Source organism: Salvelinus alpinus, chromosome 31, assembly GCF_045679555.1.
Source record: "Salvelinus alpinus chromosome 31, SLU_Salpinus.1, whole genome shotgun sequence".
Taxonomy (NCBI): domain Eukaryota; kingdom Metazoa; phylum Chordata; class Actinopteri; order Salmoniformes; family Salmonidae; genus Salvelinus; species Salvelinus alpinus.
In genome coordinates this window covers 15,114,406-15,139,418 of record NC_092116.1, presented here as the reverse complement: position 1 = coordinate 15,139,418, position 25,013 = coordinate 15,114,406, and the positions used below count along the sequence as shown (strand labels likewise).

At 40.9% G+C, this 25,013-nt stretch overlaps 1 long non-coding RNA gene and 1 gene segment (V, D, J or C); both read right to left on the bottom strand.

Moving 5' to 3' along the window:
• Positions 1–707: 707 nt before the first annotated feature.
• On the bottom strand, positions 708–1,817 carry LOC139561507 (uncharacterized). The gene is made up of 3 exons (XR_011672159.1): positions 1,677–1,817; positions 1,407–1,468; positions 708–1,284 (listed from the first exon to the last, which is right to left on the bottom strand). It is a non-coding gene; the product is annotated as an uncharacterized lncRNA (long non-coding RNA).
• An 18,048-nt stretch (positions 1,818–19,865) lies between these two features.
• On the bottom strand, positions 19,866–20,743 carry LOC139561506 (T-cell receptor alpha chain V region RL-5-like). The segment is given in 2 exon segments: positions 19,866–20,271; positions 20,417–20,743. Coding segments are annotated over 2 exon segments (681 nt in total).
• Between the last annotated feature and the right edge of the window lie 4,270 nt (positions 20,744–25,013).

Here is a 25,013-nt window from a genome sequence, read left to right as displayed (position 1 = left end):
TCAGCAGGAGCGGTAGAGATACTCTGAATGATCGGCTATGAAAAGCCAACTGACATTTACTCCTGAGGTGCTGACCTGTTGCACCCTCGACATCCACTGTGATTATTATTATTTGACCCTTCTGGTCATCTATGAACATTTGAACGTCTTAGCCATGTACTGTTATAATCTCCACACAGCACAGCCAGAAGAGGACTGGCCACCCCTCATAGCCTGGTTCCTCTCTAGGTTTCTTCCTAGGTTCTGGCCTTTCTAGGGAGTTTTTCCTAGCCACCGTGCTTCTACACCTGCATTGCTTGCTGTTTGGGGTTTTAGGCTGGGTTTCTGTACAGCACTTTGAGATATCAGCTGATGTAAGAAGGGCTTTATAAATAAATTTGATTTGATACAGTCTGTATTCATTGATGAATCAATGATGAGTTTCTCTTTAAAATGCTTACGCTTTCAAAAAGTTGTGATATTTATCTTCAAATGGTGTAAAGTCAGAGTTACTGCTTTGTATTTTTACATCATTTGAGTTGGTTTCTGAGACTAGTAGCACATACAACGCCTATAGAAAGTCTACACTAACAATGGGTTTCTTCATTTTTATTGTGTTACAAAGTGGGATTTATTTGTCATTTTGTCAACGATCTTCACAAAACACTAATAAGATTACCTCGTACAAATAAGTGGTAAGAATTTGGCAAGTCATTAAACGCTGGAAATAAAAACATGTTTATTGAAATATCACACAAGCATAAAGGCAGGTTACAGAGTTCCATGTTACAACCATTATCATCAAAAGGAAGAGTTCAGACATTTGCAAATTAAACATACAGTATTTTGTGCTAAACTTCTTTTTGCATAAGCAAATGTATCCAGTCAGTCAACCTCAGCTACTATTGGTGAGTATTTGAGACTTCTGAAACCATCCTAGTATCAGCTTTCACACTTGCTGAACAATTATGGTCTGCATCTGAATGATTCTACATTGATATTAGGAGAGTATGCCAATGCAGTGACTGTCTCTTCAGCTTGGCCCGACTATTACATTTTACAACAAATGAGGAAAGTACAAAACAGCCAAGTCACACAGACACAGTCAAGCTCAAAGTGGAGGTCAGTAGGGCTCAACTTAAAATGATGCTGATTGGAGGACTGTCACATCCTGTCTTGATGACTCACACCAGAGTAGATGGTTTCTTCCTCTCTCTGTTCTCTCCTCTGTCTCCTGGGCTTGGTACTCTTCCTGTCAGTGAACTTTAGGCCAGCATAGTTCAGGCCATCATCGTCACCGTGGAGCTGTGGGGATGAAACACAGACTCACTCAAATCAGACTCTGGGTCAAATCTAATGCTGTTATCTTTTGCTTTAACAAACTTCTCCAGACTCACTCTTGATACAGTACAATTGATCCTGCTAACCTGTTGGTCTGAGGTGTTGGAATGAGGATTCCCATAGTGGCTTTGTTGAAAAGGGGTCCCTGCTAAAAGGCAAATGTCAAAACATTCAATATATTGGAAATCTTTTCTTGTTTACAAGTAAAAACACATACTGCTGTGAATGTCATACTTTCTACTTCAAAATGAAGTAGGCCAGAGAGGGAAGTGATAAAAGGAGGGCGAGCCTTCACCCTACTTAATGATCTGTAACTATTATTACTATTACTATTAGTATGAAGACTTTTACTGCACCTGCACAGTGTTCACATCGTGACCTCTTCATTCTCACACAGAGGATAATGTTGACAATCACACTCACAATCACAGCAGTTGTCAGGCAAGATATAATGATGAGGAAAAGAAGATTACTCTGATCACCCAACAGGTCTGAAAGTTAAAAAACAAGCCTTGATTATTTTCTATTATTCTTTAATCCTCAGTGATTTTGGCATGAAAATTAGATATACAAGTTATATTTGAAATCTAATACGAATTGAAAGAAATAGATAGGTTTTGATGTCAGTAAAAGTGTTTCCTATTTTCCTATTTTTCCTATTTCCTATTTTTTTGTGTCGGAACTCAACATTTGTTGAAACTTAAGCTTCATTGATGTCTGATTTTGCAAATACCTCACATTTAATTAAGACCTTGTATTTCCAAAACGTAAAGTGCAAAAATGATCAAGATTCTAGTTGCAGAACATTAGTTTCTATTTATTTTCATTCTAAATTCCACTTTGCTGGAATAAGAACTCCCACAGTAATATGTTGCTGAATCTGAGAGCTGCATGTCTGAGATCATTAGGTGCTCTTTTCCTCTGCCACTTTGCACTGAGAAGTGAGGGTTGCCTTTAAATTCATTATGGACACAAGGCGCATGACTGAGGATTGTACCACTGCCAGAATACACACAAAGACAAATATGAATTGTATCAATAAAGTACCTGGGTGTCTTCTGTTGGGTTGTAATTTGAAATACTTGCTACACCAGAAGGTAATGGTTATATGTAGGAGGAATGTATATGGTGCGGTCAATTGAGGGTAGATAAGTGACATGGGCTTGAAAAGTTACTAAGCAAGGGAAAAGGCAATCACATGGTTGCAGTCACTCATAAGGGTGGATAGCTGTGGATTAGTGAAGAATGTGGGCCGAGGTCAGGTAAGGTCACATGAAGGGAGAAGGAACAGTTTATTACACACGTAACTTAACTTCCTGCCTAGCAACAAAGATGTAGTGTTTGAGAAAAGGAAGGGACTCTACCTAAAGGGGGGTATAAATACTTGTGCTGGTGGGAACATGTCTTTGTCTTTGCAGCTGTTTAACCCATTGGGTGAATAAACTTGGTCAGTCTTACTTTCACTATCATTCACAGAAACATTAAGTGTAACACCTGAGAGTTAGTAGGAGTCAGGGTTTGTACCTGGGTGGGTAGGGCTCTTGGCTGTAGCCTGGATACACCTTCTACTCTACACTAAACTAATGATTACAGTTCAAGAATTGATAAAACCTATGATCTTGTAAGTGATAAGATACTGTCCTAGTCTACATGGCATGCAGTATGTCAGGGGAACTGTGTTTCTAATAGTGATGGGTGTGAACAACGACTAAAGAGAGTAACTGACTGACACCACATAGACATCCTTCTGGAACCACATAGTGAGTGACAGGTCAACCAGGCCTGTACAAAGCAAAGAGACAGCCTTGTCTTGAGCTCACAGCAGATCAAAGTGTTCAGGTACCTGTGAACAGCTCAATGAGTGCGTGATGCGTGGGTGGGTTTAGCATGGTAACAGTAGGATGTGTCTGCAGAAACCCTCTGGACAAACATTCATACAGGCAAACTATGAGATGGAATAAGTTTGGAATAAGTTGGAATACGTTTTTTTCCATATCAGTTGATTAAATAGATTAAACAATGCAAAATTAATGCAATAAGAAGGTGCGTTCTGTACACAGGGATTTCAGGAGATCAGTTCAATCAATTAACACATACAGCATAATGAAGGATGATGATGCTCAATTGAATTAAAAGTTGCAGGCTAATATTTTTCAAATGCACCACAAGCAACTAAGCAATCTCTATAAATAATAATTTGTAATGCATAGCGATGATACAGTATCTCCTACTTTACTTCAAAACCCATCTATAATCTATTGACACTGGTCTTAGCTTTCTCTATTTGTAACGGAATTCTTCGTCCTCCTCGTCTGAGGAGGAGTAGGAGATATCGGACCAATACGCAGCGTGGTGAGTATTCATATTTATTTAGAATACTTGAAACAAACAAACAAAATAACGAATGAACTAACGAACACGAAACAGTGGTGAACAAACACAGAAACAGGAACAATCACCCACAACCCACAATACAAAACAGGCTACCTAAATATGGCTCCCAATCAGAGACAACAACAAACACCTGCCTCTGATTGAGAACCATATCAGGCCAAACACATGGCAATAGACAAACTAGACAAACAACATAGAATGCCCACTCAGATCACACCCTGACCAAACAAAACATAGAAACATACACAGCAAACTATGGTCAGGGCGTGACACTATTTCCTGGTGATATAGACGATGATTACGATGATCAGACAGCAGAGGAGAATTCCAGTTCTTATGATGGAAATTAGGACCAGGATTATCATCTGTGGATCAACATCACAATCTGAAACCATAAAATTGCTCTTTCCATAACATAGACTGACCAGGTGAATGCTATGATCCCTTATTGATGTCACTTGTTAATAAATCCACTTCAATCAGGGTAGATGAAGGGGACTAGACAGGTTAAAGAAGGATTCTTAAGCCTTGAGACAATTTAGACATGGATTGTGTGATTCAGAGGGTGAATGGGAAAATCAAAAGATGTATGTGCCTCTGAAGAGGTATGGTACTAGGTGCCAGGAGCACCGGTTTGTGTCAAGAACTGCAATGATAATGGGTTTTTCATGTCTAACAGTGTCCTGTGTGCATCAAGAATGGTCCACCACCCATAGGACATCCAGCCAACTTGAGACAACTATGGGATAAATTGGAGTCAACATGGGCCAGCATCCCTGTGGATGCTTTCGACACCTTGTAGAGTGCATGTACAGATGAATTGAGGCTGTTCTGATGGGCAAAAGGTGGGGGGGTGCAACTCAATATTAGGAAGGTGTATTTGGTATACTCAGTGTATACTGTATCACTCCACTATATTGCTATGGGCATTAGTTGATACCGCAAATCAATAATTGACCAATAGTATGTGGACACCTGCTTGTTGAACATCTCATTCCAAAATCATGGGCATTAATATGGAGTTGGTCGCCCCTTTGCTGCTATAACAGCCTCCACTCTTCTGTGAAGGCTTTCCACTAGATGTTTGGAAATTGATACGGGGACTTGCTTCCATTCAGCCACAAGAGCATTAGTGAGGTGAGGCACTGATGCTGGGCGATTAGGCCTGGCCCGCAGTCGACGTTACAATTCATCCCAAAGGTGTTCGATGGTGTTGAGGTCAGGGCTCTGTGCAGGCCAGTCAAGTTCTTCCACACTGATCTCGACAAACAATTTCTGTATGGACCTCGATTTGTGGACATGGGCATTGTGCACATGGACAATGCTGAAAAGGAAAGGGCCTTCCACAAACTGTTGCCACAAAGTTGGAAGCACAGAATCCTCTAGAATGTCATTGTATTATGTAGCTTTAAGATTTCCTTTCACTGGAACTAAGGGAACTAGCCTGAACCATGAAAAACAGCCCCAGACCATTATTCATCCCCCACCAAACATTACAGTTGGCACTATGATTTGTGGCAGGTAGCGTTTTTCTGGCATCCGCGAAACCCAGATTCGTCTGTTGCACTGCTAGATAGTGAAGCGTGATTAATCACTCCAGAGAACGCGTTTCCACTGCTCTAGAGTCCAATGGCATTGAGCTTTACACCACTCCAGCTGACATTTGGCATTGCGCATGGTGATTTTAGGCTTGTGTGCTACTGGTCGGCCATGGAAACCCATTTCATTATGGTCCAGTCGAACAGTTCTTGAGCTGACGTCGGGTGCTGACATTGCTTCCAGAGCCATTTTGGAACTCGGTAGGCAGTTTTGCAACCGAGGACAAACTATTTTTATGCGCTATGCGCATCAGCACTCAGTGGTCCCGTTCTGTGAGCTTGTGGGGCCTACCACTTCTCGGCTGAGTCGTTGTTGCTCCTAGATGTTTCAACCTCACAATAACATCACTTACAGTTGACCTGGGCAGCTCTGCCAATGTTTGTCTATGGAGATTGCATGGCTGTGTGCTAGATTTTATAAACCTGTCAGCAACGTGTATGGCTGAAACAGCCAAATCCACTAATTTGAAGGGGTGTCCACATACTTTTGTATATACAGTATATGTACAAGTTTGAACATGAGTGGGGTAAACACCTACACAATGAAACAAGTACATTTTATGTCAGTCTTACATTCCTAGTATATCGTTTACAGAAACATTCACTAAGTATAACACCTGATAGTGCATGCCTGATTGGACACCCCAGACAACATTTACATTTACATTTAAGTCATTTAGCAGACGCTCTTATCCAGAGCGACTTACAAATTGGTGCATTCACCTTATGATATCCAGTTAATGTGACACACTTTATCTAGTCTGTTAGTCTGTTAGTCTGTGGTTAATGTGGTTCTAAAAGGAATCTATCAGAAGGAGGATCCTCCTCTATTGGTCTCATTCTGACAGAGGAACCTGCAGTTGACTTTTTGTGCTTCACAAGACATGTCTGTTTGAGAATGTACTGAACGTTCTCACATGCAATTATCACCAAATTGCCCCTCCCCCCGGACCACAAGTTAGAATAGATGGTGCTGCATCACACATGAGGTGCTTAACTTAGAGGGTTCAGATAGGGTTCATTAGCAGTTATTTGTGGTTTGTAACTGATTTCAGATAACTAAATATATATATTAGAGTCAGTTGTATAAATAACTGTTTTGTTGTGGATGTAAGCTGTCAGGGGCAACATGAACAACAAGTAAAGATAGTGATAACAACAGTGACACCACATAGACATCCTGCTGAAAACCACATAGAGACACAGAGACACAGAGAGCAGGTAGGAGGGTCCTGTGTGCACAAAGCCAGCAGACCCACCTGACCAAAGCATAGATATGGACTCGTCTTGGGCTTACAGCAGACTGCAGAGTACTGTGAATTTGTTCACTGTGTGGGGGTGGTTGTGAGTGACATGCTATCAACACAACTAAAAGAGGACAACACATTACAGAGAGATGACTTGAATAAATAGGTTGTCTCCCATACCTATTCAACTACTCCCTGGAACTCAATACAAAACTAGACACAAACACAAGTCATTGTCTTTCGTCATATACAGTAGAGATCACTCTGCTACCCATTTTATTTAGAATGATTGTGTGGCTCCTCCTGGTAACTAAGCTATACTTTATAATAACTTAGTTGATGTTAGTAGTAATGCTCCACTGATGATGACTACCTAGCCTGTTTGATACAAGTGACTCTATTATTCTGAAATGGATTTATAACATGATACAGATGTGTAATATGTAAGTAATACATTTATATATTACCTTGTTATAGATTCTTCACAGCCACACAGTGTCTTTGTTGGGCCTTTATTGACAGATATTATGACTACACACATGAGCTATCACATGAAAGTACGTTTTCAACGATTCTTTGTCGAAATAGTGAAAAATTAGAACATTTTCACTATTTTTTATTTTGCTGCGACTCTAGTGGTGGAGCAGTCACATCAAGTTTTTCACATTCACTGAATACAGCAGGTGTAGACCTTACCGTGAAATGCTTAGTCACAAGCCCTTATCCAACAATGCAGTTTTAAGAAGAAAAAAAAAACACACTCTAAAATAACAATAATGAGGCTATATACAGGGGTTTACCGGTACAGAGTCAATGTGCGGGGGTACAGGTTGGTCGAGGTAATTTGAACATTTAGGTATGGGTAAAGTGACCATGTATAGATAATAAACAGCTAGTAGCAGCAGTGTAAACATAAAAGGGGGGTGGCCATTTGATTCATTGTTCAGCAGTCTTATTGCTTGGGGGTCGAAAAAGTTAAAGAGTCTTTTGGACCTAGACTCTGTTACTTCTTGCCGTGCAGTAGCAGAGAGAACACTGACTTGGGTGACTGGAGTCTTTTTATATAGGTCCTGGATGGCAGGAAGCTTAGCCCCTGTGATGAACTGGGCCGTACGTACTACCCTCTGTAACGCCATTATGATCAGATGCCTAGCAGTTGCCATAGCAGGAGGTGATGCAACCAGACAGATGCTCTCGATGGTGCAGCTGCATAACTTTTTGAGGATCTAGGAACCCATGCCAAATCTTTTCAGTCTCCTGAGGGGTAAAAGGCATTATCGTGCCCTTATCACAAATCTCTTGGTGTTCTTGGACCATGATCGTTTGTTGGTGATATGGACACCAACGAACTTGAAACTCTCGACCGGCTCCACCACAGCCCTGTCGATGTGAATGGGGGGCGTGTTCTGCCCTCCTTTTCCTGTAGTCCACGATCATCTGCTTTGTCTTGCTGACGTTGAGGGAGAGGTTGTTGTCCTGGCACCACACTGCCAGGTCTCTGATCTCCTCCCTATAGGCTGTCTCATCGTTGTCAGTGATCAGGCCTACCACTGTTGTGCCGTCAGCAAACTTAATGATGGTATTGGAGTCGTGGTTGGCCACGCAGTCATGGGTGAACAGGGAGTACAAGAGGGGAATAAGCATGCACACCCGAGGGGCCCCCGTGTTGAAGATCAGCATAGCAGATGTGATGTTGCCTACCCTTACCACCTGGGGTCGACCTGTCAGGAAGTCCAGAATCCAGTTGCAGAGGGAGGTGTTTAGTCCCAGGGTCCTTAGCTTAGTGATGTTCCAAATCCAGATAGCTGATGTTCTTAAAGAACTGCAAAACCTGGACCCCTACAAATCAGTCGGGCTAGACAATCTGGACCCTCTGTTTTTAAAATGATCTGCCGAAATGGTTGCAATCTCTATTACTAGCCTGTTCAACCTCTCTTTCGTATCGTCTGAGATTCTCAAAGATTGGAAAGCTGCAACGGTCATCCCCCTCTTCAAAGGGGGAGATACTCTAGACCAAACTTGCTAAAGACCTATATCTATCCTACCCTGCCTTTCTAAGGTCTTCGAAAGCCAAGTCAACAAACAGATTATCGACCATTTCGAATTCCACCGTACCTTCTCCGCTATGCAATATGGTTTCAGAGCTGGTCATGGGTGTACCTCAGCCACGCTCAAGGTCCTAAACGATAACATAACCTCCATCATTAAGAGACAATACTGTGCAGCTGTCACACCCTGGCCTTAGTATTCTTTGTTTTCTTTATTATTTTGGTTAGGTCAGGGTGTGACATGGGGAATGTATGTGGTTTTTGTAGTGTCTAGGGTGGTTGTAAGGTTTAGGGGGTTTATTAGAGTAGTTGGGTTTATGTTTAGTATAGTAGTCTAGCTGTGTCTATGGTTGAGTGTAGGTATCTTGGAAAGTCTATGGTTGCCTGAATTGGGTCTCAATTAGAGACAGCTGGTTATTGTTGTCTCTGATTGGGAGCCATATTTAAGGCAACCATAGGCTTTAGCTGGTTGTGGGGAATTGTCTATGTTGAACGTTTGTAGCATGTATGTATGTATGTATGTATGTATGTATGTATGTATATGTGTGTGTGTGTGTGTGTGTGTGTGTGTGTGTGTGTGTGTGTGTGTGTGTGTGTGTGTGTGTGTGTGTGTGTGTGTGTGTGTGTGTGTGTGTGTGTGTGTGTGTGTGTGTGTGTGTGTGTGTGTGTGTGTGTGTGTGTGTGTGTGCGTGCACGTGCACTACGTTTATAGCTTCACGGTCGTTTGTTGTTTTTGTATAGTTTGTAATAGTGTTTTGTTTCATGTTCATCTTCGTAGTAAAATAAAAGAAGATGGCTTATTTTCCACATGCTGCGTTTTGGTCCGTCTCTCCTCCACACGATCGTGACAGCAGCTGTATTCATAGACCTGGCCAAGGCCTTCGACTCTGTCAATCACCACATTCTTATTGGCAGACTCAACAGCCTTGGTTTCTCAAATGATTGCCTCACCTGGTTCACCAACTACTTCTCTGATAGAGTTCAATGTGTCAAATCGGCAGGCCTGTTGTCCGGACCTCTTGCAGTCTCTATGGGGGTTCCACACGGTTCAATTCTCGGGCCAACTCTCTTCTCTGTATACATCAATGATGTTGCTCTTGCTGCTGGTGATTCTCTGATCCACCTCTACGCAGATGATACCATTCTGTATACTTCTGGCCCTTCTTTGGACACTGTGTTAACTAACCTCCAGACAAACTTCCCACTGGCTCCAGGTCAAACCCACTGGCTCCAGATCATCTATACGTCTTTGCTAGGTAAAGCCCCGCTTTATCTCAGCTCACTGGTCACCATAGTAGCACCCACCTTTAGCACGAGCTCCAGCATGTATATTTTACTGGTCACCCCCAAAGCCAATTCCTCCTTTGGCCGCCTTTCCTTCCAGTTCTCTGCTGCCATTGACTGGAACGAATTGCAAAAATCACTGAAGCTGGAGACTCATATCTCCCACACTAACTTTAAGCACCAGCTGTCAGAAAAGTTCACAAATCACTGCACCTGTACATAGCCCATCTGTAAATAGCCATCCAACTACCTCATCCCCATACTGTTTTTTTTTTTTTTGCTCCTTTGCACCCCAGTATCTCTACTTGCACATTCATCTTCTGCACATCTATCACTCCAGTGTTTAATTGCTAAATTGTAATTATTTTGCCACTATGGCCTATTTATTGCCTACCTCCCTTATCTTACCTCATTTGCACACACTGTATATAGACTCTTTTTCTATTGTGTTATTGACTGTATGTTTGTTTATTCCATGTGTAACTCTGTGTTGTTGTTTGTGTCGCACTGCTTTGCTTTATCTTGGCCAGGTCGCAGTTGTAAATGAGAACTTGTTCTCAACTAGCCTACCTGGTTAAAGAAATGTGAAATTAAAATAATATGTTTATTTTTACTGCAAGGCTTTTCTCATGAAGAGAGTGAGTTGTACTCTTAGTGACATGGATGTTTGTGGTTTAGAGTACTTGGTGAGGACTGAAGGTCATTGCTGGGGGTTAGAGATGAGTTTTGCTGAGTTTTAAATCTATTTAAGGTATTCAAAACACAACAGAGATGTTTTCAGGATAGATTTAAAAAAGAGTTTCAGACAAACTTAAACACCAGTCAATAGATGCATATTTACAGTGCATTATGCAAACAAAAATAGCTTTGTTACATTGAGCATCAGCCTAATATGGTTCTTGCAAACTGAATCAGTGGGTGAAATTTAAGGACAGGAAAAATATCAAATCAAACAATATCTCGATATGAAACAGTTGATCAACAGTTTAATTTGATCTAAAATGCACAACAGAATCAATGTTCAAAGCTTGACAGAATATAATTGTAACACAGAATGAAAAAGCCATAGTTATACATACAGTGTACAAATCAACAAATCAATGCAGGTTATTAAAGACCAAAAGTTGACATTTCAGTCCATGTTTTGGCGTCTCACACCAGAGTAAACAGTGTCTCTCTCCATGGTGCTCCTCTGTCTCCCGGCCTTCACTTTCTTGTGGACGACGTTCAGAGCAGCGTAATGGAGTGTGTCAACATCTTGATCCTGAGAGGAATAACACAAATAAAATATAAATATTTGGTATTAGACTAAAATATTTATAGTGAAACAACACCTTTAGGTAAATACCTATTTTAATGTAGAAAAAATACATTGAATCAGCAGCAGCTGGACAAGTGTTTTGTCTGTCTACATGGTTATGAGAACTGGGGACTGATGGAGAACTTGACTGAGGGTGCGTTCCTTTAAGACAAACACATGGTGGAATCATCATCATCATCATTATGCAATTTATTAACCCATTTTAATGACTAAAACATGTAATACTGCACCAACAGTTTAATCATACATTGTGCACGATGATAACGCTCAACTCTGCACAGCAGAGATGTTTCCTTGATCATCTTATACAAAACACAACCAAGGACATTTGGGTCGGTGGCTGAGACTGGTACATATGTCCTCTTTGACATACACACGGGGTTTACATTGTATTTCTCACTTCATGTCTGTAGAAGGCAGTTCAAGCTTTCAGGAGGAAGTGAACTCTGGTGAGGTTGGCACCTTTTTGACAAAATAAAGATGTGATCATTTGGTACCTGGTGCAAATAAGTGATAAGAATTGGGCAAGTCATTAAAAGTAGGAAATAAAAACATGTTTATTGAAATATCACACAAGTATAAGGGCAGATTACAGAGTTCCATGTTACAACTATTATCATGAAAAGGAAGAGTTCAGACATTTGAAAATCATCATATACATTTTGTTGTACACTTCTACAAAACCAAATGTATCCAGTCAGTCAACCTCAGCCACTATTGGTGAGTATTTGAGACTTCCGAAACCATCCTAGTATCAGCTTTCATACTTTGGGGAAAATTGTGGTGAAGCTAGGCCCTTGCAATGGCATTCTACAGCAAATCAGAAGTGTACAAAATAGCCAGGTCACACGGACACAGTCAAGATCAAAGTGGAATTCAGAGTGGGTGTGGGGCTTAACTTAGAATTATGCTGATCACATGAGGCTGCTTAGGGGAGCTAATAACAATGGCTGGAATGGACTGAATGGAATGGTATCCATATGTTTGATGTGTTCAATAGCATTCCATTTATTCAGTTCTAGCCATTACTATGAGCCCGTCCTCCCCAATTAAAGTGCCACTGGCCGCCTGTGATACTGATTGGAGGATTGTTTCTTCTTCTCTCTGTTTTCTCCTCTGTCTCCTGGGCTTGGTACTCTTCTTTTCAGTGAACATCAGGGCAGTGTAGTTCAGGCCATCATCGTGACTGTGGAGCTATGGAGATGAAACACAGACTCACTCAATTCAGACTCTGGGTTAAATCTAATGCTGTAATACTCTTATCAAGTCTCACTCTCGGTAGAGCAATTCTGCTACCTGTTGGACTGAGGTGATGGCATAAGGCTTCCCATACTGGCTTTGCTGAGAAGGGGTCCCTGCTAAAAGATTAATAACAAAATATTCAAAACACTTGAAAAATACTATGTATGTCATATTTTATGCTTCAAAATAAAGTAGGCTTGTGAAATGAAAACAATGTCCAGAGAGGGAAGTGATAAGAGGAGGGCTAGCCTTCACTCTTCTTTATGATCTATAACTATTATTACTATTGCTATTAGTATGAAGACTTTTACTGTACCTGCACAGTGTTCACATCGTGACCTCTTCATTCTCACGAAGAGGAAAAGGTTGACAATCACACTCAGAATCACAGTAGTTGTCAGGCAAGATAGAATGATGACAAAAATAAGCTTACTCTGATCACCAAACAGATCTGAAACTTAAAAAACAAATATACAGTACTTTAAAATTATTTTCTACTATTTCTTCTCAAACACTTTTACCCATAGACTGGTGATGTTGGCTTAAAAGTTGAGGATCTACTATCTCTTCACAGTTATATAAAGTGACAAAGCCCTATAGTGCTTCCGGAAAGTGTTCAGACCCCTTCCGTTTTTCCACATTTTGTTACGTTAAAGCCATACTCTAAAATTGATTAAATAATTGTTTTCCCTCATCAATCTACACACAATACCCCATAATGACAAAGCAAAAACAGGTTTTTAGAAGTGTTTGAAAATGTATTAAAAATTAAAAACCATAATACCTTATTTGCTATGAAACTTGAAATTGAGCTCAGGTGCATCCTGTTTCCATTGATCATCATTGAGATGTTTCTAAGACTTGATTGGAGTCCACCTGTAGTACATTCAATTGATTGGACATGATTTGGAAAGGCACACACCTGTCTATATAAGGTCCCACAGTTGACAGTGCATGTCAGAGCAAAAAAAAAGCCATGAGGTCGAAGGACTTGTCCATAGAGCTCCGAGGCAGTATTGTCGAGGCACAGATCTGGGGAAGCGTACCAAAAAATATCTGTAGTATTCAAGGTCCCCAAGAACAGTGGCCTCCATCATTCTTAATTGGAAGAAGTTTGGAACCACCAATACTCTTCTTAGAGCTGGCCACCCGGCTAAACTGAGCAATCAGGGAAGAAGGGCTATGGTCAGGGAGGTGACCAAGAACCCGATGGTCACTCTGACAGAGCTCCAGAGTTCCTCTGTGGAGATGGGAGAAGGAAAACCATCTCTGCAGCACTCCACCAATCAGTCCTTTGTGGTAGTGGCCAGACGGAAGCCACTCCTCAGTAACATGCACTTGACAGCTGTTACGGCTGATTTCCTCCTCTTCGTCTGAAGAGGAGGTGTAGGGATCGGACCAAGACGCAGAGTGGAAAGTGTCCATGTTTTATTATCAATAAACTGAACACTACACAAAACAAAATAACAAAAGAGAATCTAACTGACAAACAGTCCCGTGTGGCACAACTACTGACACGGAAAACAAACACCCACAAACCACACGTGAAACCCCGGCTGCCTAAGTATGATTCTCAATCAGGGACAACGATTGACAGCTGCCTCTGATTGAGAATCATACCAGGCCGAACACAAACCAACATAGAAAAACACACATAGACAACCCACCCCAACTCACGCCCTGACCATACTAAATAAATACAAAACAAGGGAAAATAAGGTCAGGAACGTGACAACAGCCCACTTGGAGTTTGCCAGAAGAAACCTAAAATACTCACAGAGCACGACAAACAAGATTCTCTGGTCTGGTGAAATCAAGATTGAATTTTTTGGCTTGAATGCCAAGCGTCACGTCTGGAGGAAACCAGTCTCCGCTCATCACCAGGCCAATACCAACCCTACGGTGAAGCACGGTGGTGGCAGATTCATGCCTTGGGGAATATTTTTCAGTGGCAGGGACTAGGAGACTAGTCAGGATCGAGGGAAAGATGAACGGAGCAAAGTACAGAGAGATCATTGATGAAAACCTACTCCAGAGCGCTCAGGACCTGTCCTTGAGTGGCCCAGCCAAAGCCTGGACTTGAACTCTGTCGAACATCTCTGGAGATACTTGAAAATAGCTGTTCAGCGACACTCCCCATCCAACCTGACAGAACTTGAAAGGATCTGCAGAGAAGAATGGGAGAAACTCCCAAAATACAGTTGTGCCAAGCTTGTAGCGTCATACCCAAGAAGACCTGAGGCTGTAATCACTGCCAAAAGTGCTTCAAGAAAGTACTGAGTAAAATGTTGATATTTCACATTAAAATCTGCAAACATTCCTAGAATCCTATTTTTGCTTTGTCATTGTGGGGTATTGTGTTTAGATTTATGAGGGAAAAACACATTTAGTCAATTTTAGAATAAGGCTGTAACGTAACGAAATGTCAAAAAATTCAAGGGTTCTGAATACTTCCTGAATGCACTGCTATGTAGGACACCCAGGCTCAAGGCTCTTCTCACACTGATCACTACTGTCTCTATGGGTGTAAATGATTCCTGGATGGGATTCTCCTGAGCAATGTCTGAACCAATAGACACTGTGTTGTCCTGCAAAGGTCTCAGTGTGTATTCTACAGTTCAGTCACAGAGTCTCCTGGTTGGACTTACTCTGACAGACTTCTGAAGAGGGTGACAGAGTAAGATCATTGTGTGTAAATTGTATTTTCCTGCTATTTTTATTTATTGCCAATTTATTTGAATTTTATGTTGCAAAATGAAAAACCCGAAATTAGGGAAGGAAATTAAGTTACCTTGGACAATTAAAGCGATTAAACATTGATTTTGCCCATTAACATTGCACCACAGTAGTATGTACAGAGCATCCTAACTCTATCTTGGAGAATGTCAGGTTAAAGCTACCGTCTTGTCTCTTCACACTCAGACGTTTAGTCTCGTTAAAGTCCTTGGTAAAGTTGTAGACATTTGAACTCTCTTGAGCGTGGTGAAATGATGATGCTTTCAGAAGACGTTTCTCTCCAAAGGTCTGCTTTAACCAAGCAACATAGGTCATCATATCAGATTAACAAAAGCAAGGGAGAGACACAGTACCTCCCATCTCAGTACAAATCCCAGGGTCTGGTTGAACAATGTCCATAGTCAATGCACAAACTGTAAAAATATAAAACATAAATGGATCAAAAATAATTTCTACCCATTATAAAGACAGTACATCTCATTATACTTTCCATACTCATACTACAACAACTAATGTGAATGGATTCACTATACTATGGCATGAAATTATTTGAAAAAGCTTCCACTTTTAAAACTCTTACTTACTTATCAAAATTGGCGTAAAACAAAAACATTGTCCAATGTCATATCTTCATTGAAATGCCAATCCGTTCTGCACTGTATAGTGTGAGGGTCTGACAATGGGGCACCTTTTTTATGATGACACTTTACATGTAGCCGTTATATAGTAGGAGGGAACACTGAACTGAGAGACTCTATTGGCTGTCTGAACAGGAATAAAAGCTACAGTCTAGCAAGTGTGTTAACAATAGTTTGAGCAGCCCGGACAGACTTTTAAAGAAGACAATCAAGTCAGAGTTATTAGATCAAGCTGATTAAATCGTGGCTTGATACACTGCTTATTTATTTGTGAAATTAAACTTATTAAGAGCAATTTTCTTTTGATGTTTGGACAAACAGTAAAGGATCATATTCCGCTCTCTAGTGCCTCTGGTACTGAGCCCATCCCAACCCAGCCCAGAGGTAAAATGAATCAGAAATGTAGTAAGTTTTTCGCCCACAGCATACTGTATACAACCTCCATTTTTGGCTCATGGTTTTCATCTTAGGCCTCCAACATGAAATAGTATTATTAGTGTGGCAATAGCATGGCCTATTAATTTCAGACCTTTGTTGGTTACTAATGCCCTTTTAAATATGGCATAGCTATATTTTTGCCCTTGTTTTATGTCAGCCCAGATCCTCTAATTAACCTCAGTAGTGCCACTGCACAGTGCATGGCTCTTTTAAGTACATTATGTCTCTGTAGTACATGTCTTCTTTGATATAAGTGTACCTTAAGTACCTGAAAGAAAACAAATATTATTTGTCCAGCTGGTCATTCAACAGTTACAATACTCCAGATGACCAGTAGAAGGTCTATTGTGTCTAGAACATGTCTTGTCATGTACAGTATAAAGGTGAAGGGAGGTAGAGCTGGGAAAACACCAGCTTAATGAAACAAGTCTATTGTATGTCAGTCTCATTCCCTCTATATCCTTCACAGAAACATGCACTGACTGATGTGTAACACCTGAAAGTGCATGTCTGATTGGACACCAGTCAACCAGTCAACCAGTACATGACACATTTGATCCACTCTGTTTTTCTTTCCTGTTAGTGTGGTTCTTATAGGAAGCAATCTTTTAGAAGGAAGATCCTCCTCTATTGTTCTCCTTCTGACAGAGGAAACTGCAATAGTTGTTGTGCTGTACATGTCTGATTGAGAATGTACTGAAAGTTCTCCCATGACATCATCATAAACTCACCCCTCCCCCTGAGCCCATAGATCTAGAATAGATGGTGCCGTATCACACATAAGACAGTTAACACAGAGAGTTCAAATAGGGTTCATCAGCAGTTCTTTGTGGTTTGTAACTGATTTCAGGTAACTAAATATATATTAGAGTCAGTTTTATATATAAGTGTTTTGTTGTGGCTGTAAACTGTCAGGGGCAACATGAACAACAAGTAAAGACAGTGAGAACAACAGTGACACCACACAGACATTCTGCTGAAACCACATAGAGACACAGAGACACAGAGAGCAGGTATCAGGGTCCTGTGTGCACAAAGCCAGCAGGCCCACCTGACCAAAGCATAGATACGGCCTTGTCTTGGGCTTACAGAAGACTGCAGAGTACCTGTGAAACTGTTCACTGTGTGGGGGTGGGTGTAAATAGGTTGTCTCCCATTCTTATTCAACCACTCCCTGGAACTCCATTTAAAAAAAACTACACGTAGACATTTGTCATTGTCTTCGTCATATAGAGATCACTCTACTACCAGTTTTATTTTGAGTGATTGTGTGGCTCCTCCTGGTAACTAAGCTACACTTTATAATAACTTAGTTGATGTTAGTAGTATTGATCCAGTGATGTAGAATGCCAGGCCTGTTTGAGGCATGTGAATACATGATGCGGAAATGGGTTTGAAACATGTTATATACTTCTAATAAGCATGTACTAACTATATTACCTTGTTTTAGATTATTAACAGCCACACGTTGTGTTAATTGGGCATTTGTTTGACAACTATTTCAGCTAGACACAAACTATCACAGGAAAGTACGTTTTCAACGATTCAACATTTTGAACATTTTCACAACTTCTAAAAATGTATGCGACTCTACTGGTGAAGCAGTCACAGGAACTTCAATATACACTGCTGCTCCCTATTGAAAGATACATGAATTGCAGTCCTGCAAGGTAGACTTATACGTTCACATTTTGTCAACGGTTTCTGAAAACTGCTAAATCACAATGTGTACATTGTCATACTTGAAATCAGTCTCTCAACAATATACTGTTCAAATTATATTCAGCTAAGATTTTTATTTTTAGTTCAGGCTTTTCTCATGAAGAGAGTGACATGGTTGTTTGTGGTTTAGATGAACTGAGGTGTGTGTAGAGAGCACGTGGTGAGGACTGACAGTCATTGCTGGGGGTTAGAGATGAATTTAGCTGAGTGTTAAATCTATGTAGAGTATTCAGAACACCACAGAGATGTTTTCAGGATACAGTTAAAAAAGAGTTTGAGACAAACTAAAACACCAGTCAATAGATGCATATTCACAGTCCATTATGCATCCAAATATAGCTTTGTTACATTGAGCATCAGCCTAATATGGTTGTTGCACACTGAATCTGTGGGTGAAATTTAAGAACTGAGACAAATATGAATGCAACCCAAACAAGATCTCTATATGAAAGCAGTTTAATGTTTTATTGGATCTACTCTAAAATGCTCAACCACACCAATGTTAATAAACAAATTAGGCACATTTAGGCAATCTAGATACAACATTTTTAACAGAAATACAATGGTTCATTGGATCAGTCTAAAACTTTGCTCATACACTAATGCCATTTAGTGGCCAAAATCTAAATTGTCCCTGGGCTGGAATAATACATTATGTTCTTTCTCTTGCATTTCAAAGATGATGGTACAAAAAAAATACAAAAGAACGGTTGGTTTTTTCTTTGTATTATCTTTTACCAGATCTATTGTGTTATATTCTACTACATTCCGTTCACACTTCCATAAACGTCAAAGTGTTTCCTTTCAAATGGTACCAAGAATATGCATATCCTTGCTACAGGCAGTTAGATTTGGGTATGTTATTTTAGGCGAAAGTTGAAAGAAAACGGGGTAATCCTTAGGAGGTTTTAATTCGGGATCGGTGACCCTTCCACGGGACGGTTGAGCTAACATAGGCTAATGCGATTAGCATGAAGTTATAAGTAACAGGAAAAATTCCAAGGACATAGACATATCTGATATTGGCAGAAAGGTTACATTCTTGTTTATCTAACTGCACTGTCCAATTTACAGTAGTAATTACAGTGAAAGAATACCATGCTATTGTTTGAGGAGAGTGCACAATTTTGAACATGAAAAGTTATTAAAAGGAGCTTGAACAGAATACAACAAATTGTAACACACAATGAAAAAGCCATAGTTATTCATATAGTGTAGAAAACAAAACAATCAATGCACATTATTAAAGAGCAAAAGTTGATGTTTCAGTCCATGTTTTGGCACCTCACACCAGAGTACACAGTGTCTCTCTCCATGGTGCTCCTCTGTCGCTGGGTTTTTGGCTTCTTGTGGATGACATTCAGAGCAGCGTAATGGACTGACGTTAGTGTGTCATCTTCTTGATCCTAAGAGGAATAACAAAACAAATTCCAAAGACATCAGGAAATGACCTGATATTTTGATAGAAGGATCTGTTTACAGTTCATCCAAAAATGTTATATATCTTTATGGTCTGCATACCTGGTTATGAGAACTGGCGACTGCCAGACCACTTGTCTGAGGTTGCGTTCCTTTTAGAAAAACACATGACGGAATCATCATCATCATCATACAATCAGTTTCATGACTAAAACTTATACTGCACCAACAGCTTAATCATATATTGTGCACGATGATAACGCTTACCTCTGCACAGCAGAGAGGTTTTCTTGTTCATCTTACACATAACACAACCAAGGACAATGATGATGATGACACAAAGAGCCAACGCTACACCCAGACAGTACACCAAGAGAACCTGGTCCTCCTTACAACCATCTGTGGAAATACAGACAGTGACAGAGGAGATTCAGGACATTTTGCTCCACCAGACATTGAGTTTATTCACAGCACCATGAAAGAATATCAGAACATATCAGAATGATTATTTACGGTCAACATCCAGCTTTGTCCCGTTCCCGAACAGTATCTCCCCACATGCGGCCACAGCACAGTAGTAAGTCCCAGCATCAGAGAGGCTGACTTTCCCCTTGTGGAGGTTGTAGACACAGCTCTGTGTAAGAGACCCAGCCTCAGGGCTCTTCTCACACTGATCTCTCCTGTCTCCATGGGTGTAAAGGATTCCTGGACGGGATTCTCCTGAGCCATGTCTGAACCAATAGACACTGTGTTCTCCTGCACAGGTCTCAGTGTGTATTGTACAGTTCAGAGTCACAGAGTCTCCTGAATGGACTGACTCAGACACAGGTTGCTGGAGCACAGACATGCTGTTGGACTCTGAATCTAAAGAGAGTGACGGAGTAAGATCATTGTGTGTAAATTGTATTTGCCTGACATATACTGTACATTTTGTGCCAAATTCTAAAGTATATTTCTAATTTAATGGTGCAAAATTTAAATCACAAATTAGGGAAGGAAGTTAAGTTACCTTTTACAATCAATACAGTTCCTTCTCCAAATATGACTTTTCCCACTTTCATAGCACCACAGTAGTATGTAGCTGTGTCCCCTGACTCTGTCTTGGAGATGGTCAGGTTAAAGCTGTCAACTCCTCTCTTCACACTCAGGTGTTTAGTCTCAGTGAAATCCTTGGTAAAGTTGTTGAAGTAAAAATATTGTCCACTGGAAAGTGTCGATGTCATGAGAAGGGGTTTTTGTCCAAGAGTCTGCTTGAACCAAACAACATTGGTATTCACATCAGTTGGCCAAAAGCAAGTGATGTTCACACTAGCTCCCCGGTGAGTAACCATCACTGGGTTTGGTTGAACAATGTCCTTGGTTAATGCACAAACTGTAAATCCAAACAAACATGGATCAAAGATCAAGATAAAGACTGAAAAACATCTAAAATACTTGCTTCAAAGTAATTCAAATGGATTCGAAAAGCCAATAATATATAGATTGTTTTAAAGGATCTAAATAAAAATGTCTTACCGGAGTTGGCATAAAACAAAAAGATTGCCCAATGTCTGATCATCATTGTAACATCAATCCTTTCTGAACTGTATAGAATGAGGGTCTGACAACGGTCCACCTTTTATATGATGACACTTTACATAGCTTTTATACAGTGTAGGAGGGAACTCTGAAACAAGAGATTGTATTGGCTGTCTGAACAAGAATAAAAAGTACTGTCTAGCAAATATGTCGTCTGGTTACCACAGTTTGAGCAAATAGTGGCTTGATACAGCTGGTTACTTATTTGGGAAATTGTACTTTTATTACATACCAGTTCTCTTATGATGTATGGACAAACAGTGTGCCTCTGATAATGATCCCATCCCAAACCAGCCCAGGTCAAAGGTTAAATGAATACATAGTATGTTTTTAGTCTGTCTGACACCTAACTCATACCAAAGACAAAAAATGGGGACCGATAAGCTTTGCTAATTAAATCAAAATCAAATTCACTTGTCACATGCTTCGCAAACTAAAAGTGAAATGCTTACTTGCGGACTCTTCCCAACAAAGCAGAGAGAACATTTGTTAAATAATAGAAAATTATAACATGAGGAATAAATACACAATGACTAACGATAACTTGGCTACATACACGGGATACCACTACCAAGTCGATGTGCAGGGGTATGAGGTAATTGAGATAGGTATGTACATATAGGTAGCAATAAATTGACTAGGCATCAGAATATAAAATAAACAGTGACAGCAGCATATGTGATGAGTCAAAATAGCGTGAAGCAAATAGTCTGGGTAGCTATTGGTTAACTATTTATCTAAGTATTTAGCAGTCTTATTGCTTGGAGGTAGAAGCTGTTTGGGGTCCTGTTGGTTCCAGACTTTGTGCATCGGTACCGCTTATCATGCAATAGCAGAGAGAACAGTATGACTTGGGTGGCTGGAGTCTTTGACCATTTTTAGGGCCTTCCTCTGGGCCTGTTATAGAGGTCCTGGATTGCATGGAGCTCGGCCCCAGTGATTTACTGGGCCGTACGCACTACCCTCTGTAGTCCCTTGCGGTCGATTGCCAAGCAGTTGCCATACCAAGCGGTGATGCAGCCATTCAAGATGCCCTCCTGAGGGGGAAGAGGTGTTGTTGTGCCCTCTTCACGATGGTGGTGGTGTGTGTGGAACATGGGAAAAATTGTGTTTGACCCGACACAATGGTATTTTACTGTAAAAAATTGACAACAGACTGTGCGGGTTTTGACATTATCGATCATATTCTGCTGCTGGAAAAATGTAAGTGTTATGGCTTTACAGCCCTGCTATATTGTGGATGAAGAGTTACCTGTCTAACAGAACACTGAGGGTGTTCTTTAATGGAAGCCTCTCCAACATAATCCAGGTAAAATTAGGAATTCCACAGTGCATCTGTCTAGGCCCCTTACTTTTTTCAAACTTTACTAATGACATGCCACTGGCTTTGACTAAAGACTGTACGCGGATGACTCAACACTATACCCGCCAGCTACTACAGCGAGTGAACTCACTGTAACACTTAACAAAGAGCTGCAGTTGGTTTCAGAATGGGTGGCAAGGAATAAGTGTCCTAATTATTTCAAAAACTTAAAGCATTGTATTTTGGACAAATCATTCACTAAACCCTAAAACTCAAATAAGTCTTGTAATAAATAATGTGGAAATTTAGCAAGTTGAAGTGACTTAACTGCTTAGAATACCCCTGGATTGTCAACTGTCATTGTCAAAACATGGTGATACAACAGTAGCTAAGATGGGGAGAAGTCTGTCCATAATAAAGCGCTGCTCTGCCTTTATAACAACACTATCAACAAGGCTGGTCCTACAGGCACTAGTTTTGTCGCACCTGGACTACTGTTCAGTCATGTGGTCAGGTGCCACAAAGAGGGACCAATGAAAATTACAATTGGCTTAGAATAGGGCAGCACGGCAGGCCCTTAAATGTACACGCAGAGCTAACATTAATAAAATGCATGTAAATCTCTCATGGCTCAAAGTGGTGGAGAGATTGACTACATCACTAATTGTTTTTGTAAGAAGTGTTGATATGTTGAATGCACCGAGGTGTCTATTTAAACTTCTAGCATACAGCTCGGACAATCATGCATATCCCACATATCTACACAATCCGCAAGTATAGAACAGAGTATGGTGCGCAGTACTACGTAGAGCCATGACTACATGGAACTCTTTCCAACATCAAGTAACTGATACAAGCAGTAGAATCAGATTTAAAAAACAGAATAAAAATAAACCTTATGGAACATCTGGGACTGTAAAGAGACGCACACACACAAGCACAAACAAACGCTTACACATACACATGATAGGGTGTGTTTCAGGCACTCTACACACACGTACACATGGATTTTGTATTGTAGATACAGTGGGGAGAACAAGTATTTGATACACTGCCGATTTTGCAGGTTTTCCTACTTACAAAGCATGTAGAGGTCTGTAATTCTTATCATAGGTACACTTCAACTGTGAGAGACGGAATCTAAAACAAAAATCCAGAAAATCACATTGTATGATTTTTAAGTAATTCATTTGCATTTTATTGCATGACATAAGTATTTGATCACCTACCAACCAGTAAGAATTCCGGTTCTCACAGACCTGTTCGTTTTTCTTTAAGAAGCCCTCCTGTTCTCCACTCATTACCTGTATTAACTGCACCTGTTTGAACTCGTTACCTGTATAAAAGACACACTCAATCAAACAGACTCCAACCTCTCCACAATGGCCAAGACCAGAGAGCTGTGTAAGGATATCTGGGATAAAATTGTAGACCTGCACAAGGCTGGGATGTGCTACAGGACAATAGACAAGCAGCTTGGTGAGAAGGCAACAACTGTTGGCGCAATTATTAGAAAATGGAAGAAGTTCAAGATGCCGGTCAATCACCCTCGGTCTGGGGCTCCATGCAAGATCTCACCTCGTGGGGCATCAATGATCATGAGGAAGGTGAGGGATCAGCCCAGAACTACACGGCAGGACCTGGTCAATGACCTGAAGAGAGCTGGGACCACAGTCTCAAAGAAAACCATTAGTAACACACTACGCCGTCATGGATTAAAATCCTGCAGCGCACGCAAGGTCCCCCTGCTCAAGCCAGCGCAAGTCCAGGCCCGTCTGAAGTTTGCCAATGACCATCTGGATGATTCAGAGGAGGACTGGGAGAAGGTAATGTTGTCTGATGAGACAAAAATATAACTTTTTGGTCTGAACTCCACTCGCCGTGTTTGGAGGAAGAACACCATCCCAACCGTGAAGCATGGAGGTCAGGGAGAGGTTGAACATGGCAGTGAATACACTTGCAAGCTGGTCAGCGCATGCTCTGGTAATCCGTCTGGACCTGCTGCCTTTTGAATGTTAACCTGTTCAAAGGACTTACTCACATCGGCTACGGAGAGCATGATCACACAGTCGTCCGGGACAGCTGGTGCTCTAATGCATGGTTCAGTGTTGCTTGCCTCGAAGTGAGCAGATATTTAACTCGTCTGGAAGGCTTGGACAAACTGGACAGTTTGTAGCTGGCTTTGCCTTTGTAATCTGTGATAGTTTTCAAATCCTGCCATATCCGACGAGCGTAAGAACCGGTGTAGTTGGATTCGATCTTGGTCCAGTATTGATGCTTTGCCTGTTTGATGTTTAGTCAAAGGGCATAGCAAGATTTCTTATAAGCATCCGGATTAGTGTCCCTCAGATTTAGCTCATTGCAGATGTTACCTCTAATCCACGGTTGGGATACATACATACGGTCATTGTGGGGACGACATCCTCGATGCACTTATTAATGAAGCCGGTGACTGATGTAGTAAACGTATTCAAGTCTGTGCTAGCGAAACAGTCCTTTAGTTTAGAATCAGCTTCATCGGACCACTTCCATATTAGGGGTGCCACTGGTACTTCTGGTACTTCTGTGTTGTGGTTTGTGTATTTGTATGTGTTTGTTTCAGGATGGCTTCCTGAAATTCTCCCCAAGCAGCTGATTGGTCGGCCCTCATTGATGATTGGAGAGCTGACCCCGCCCCCTCGTCAGGACGCAGCTGTCTTCAATTACCAACTCCTTCTGAAGCTAT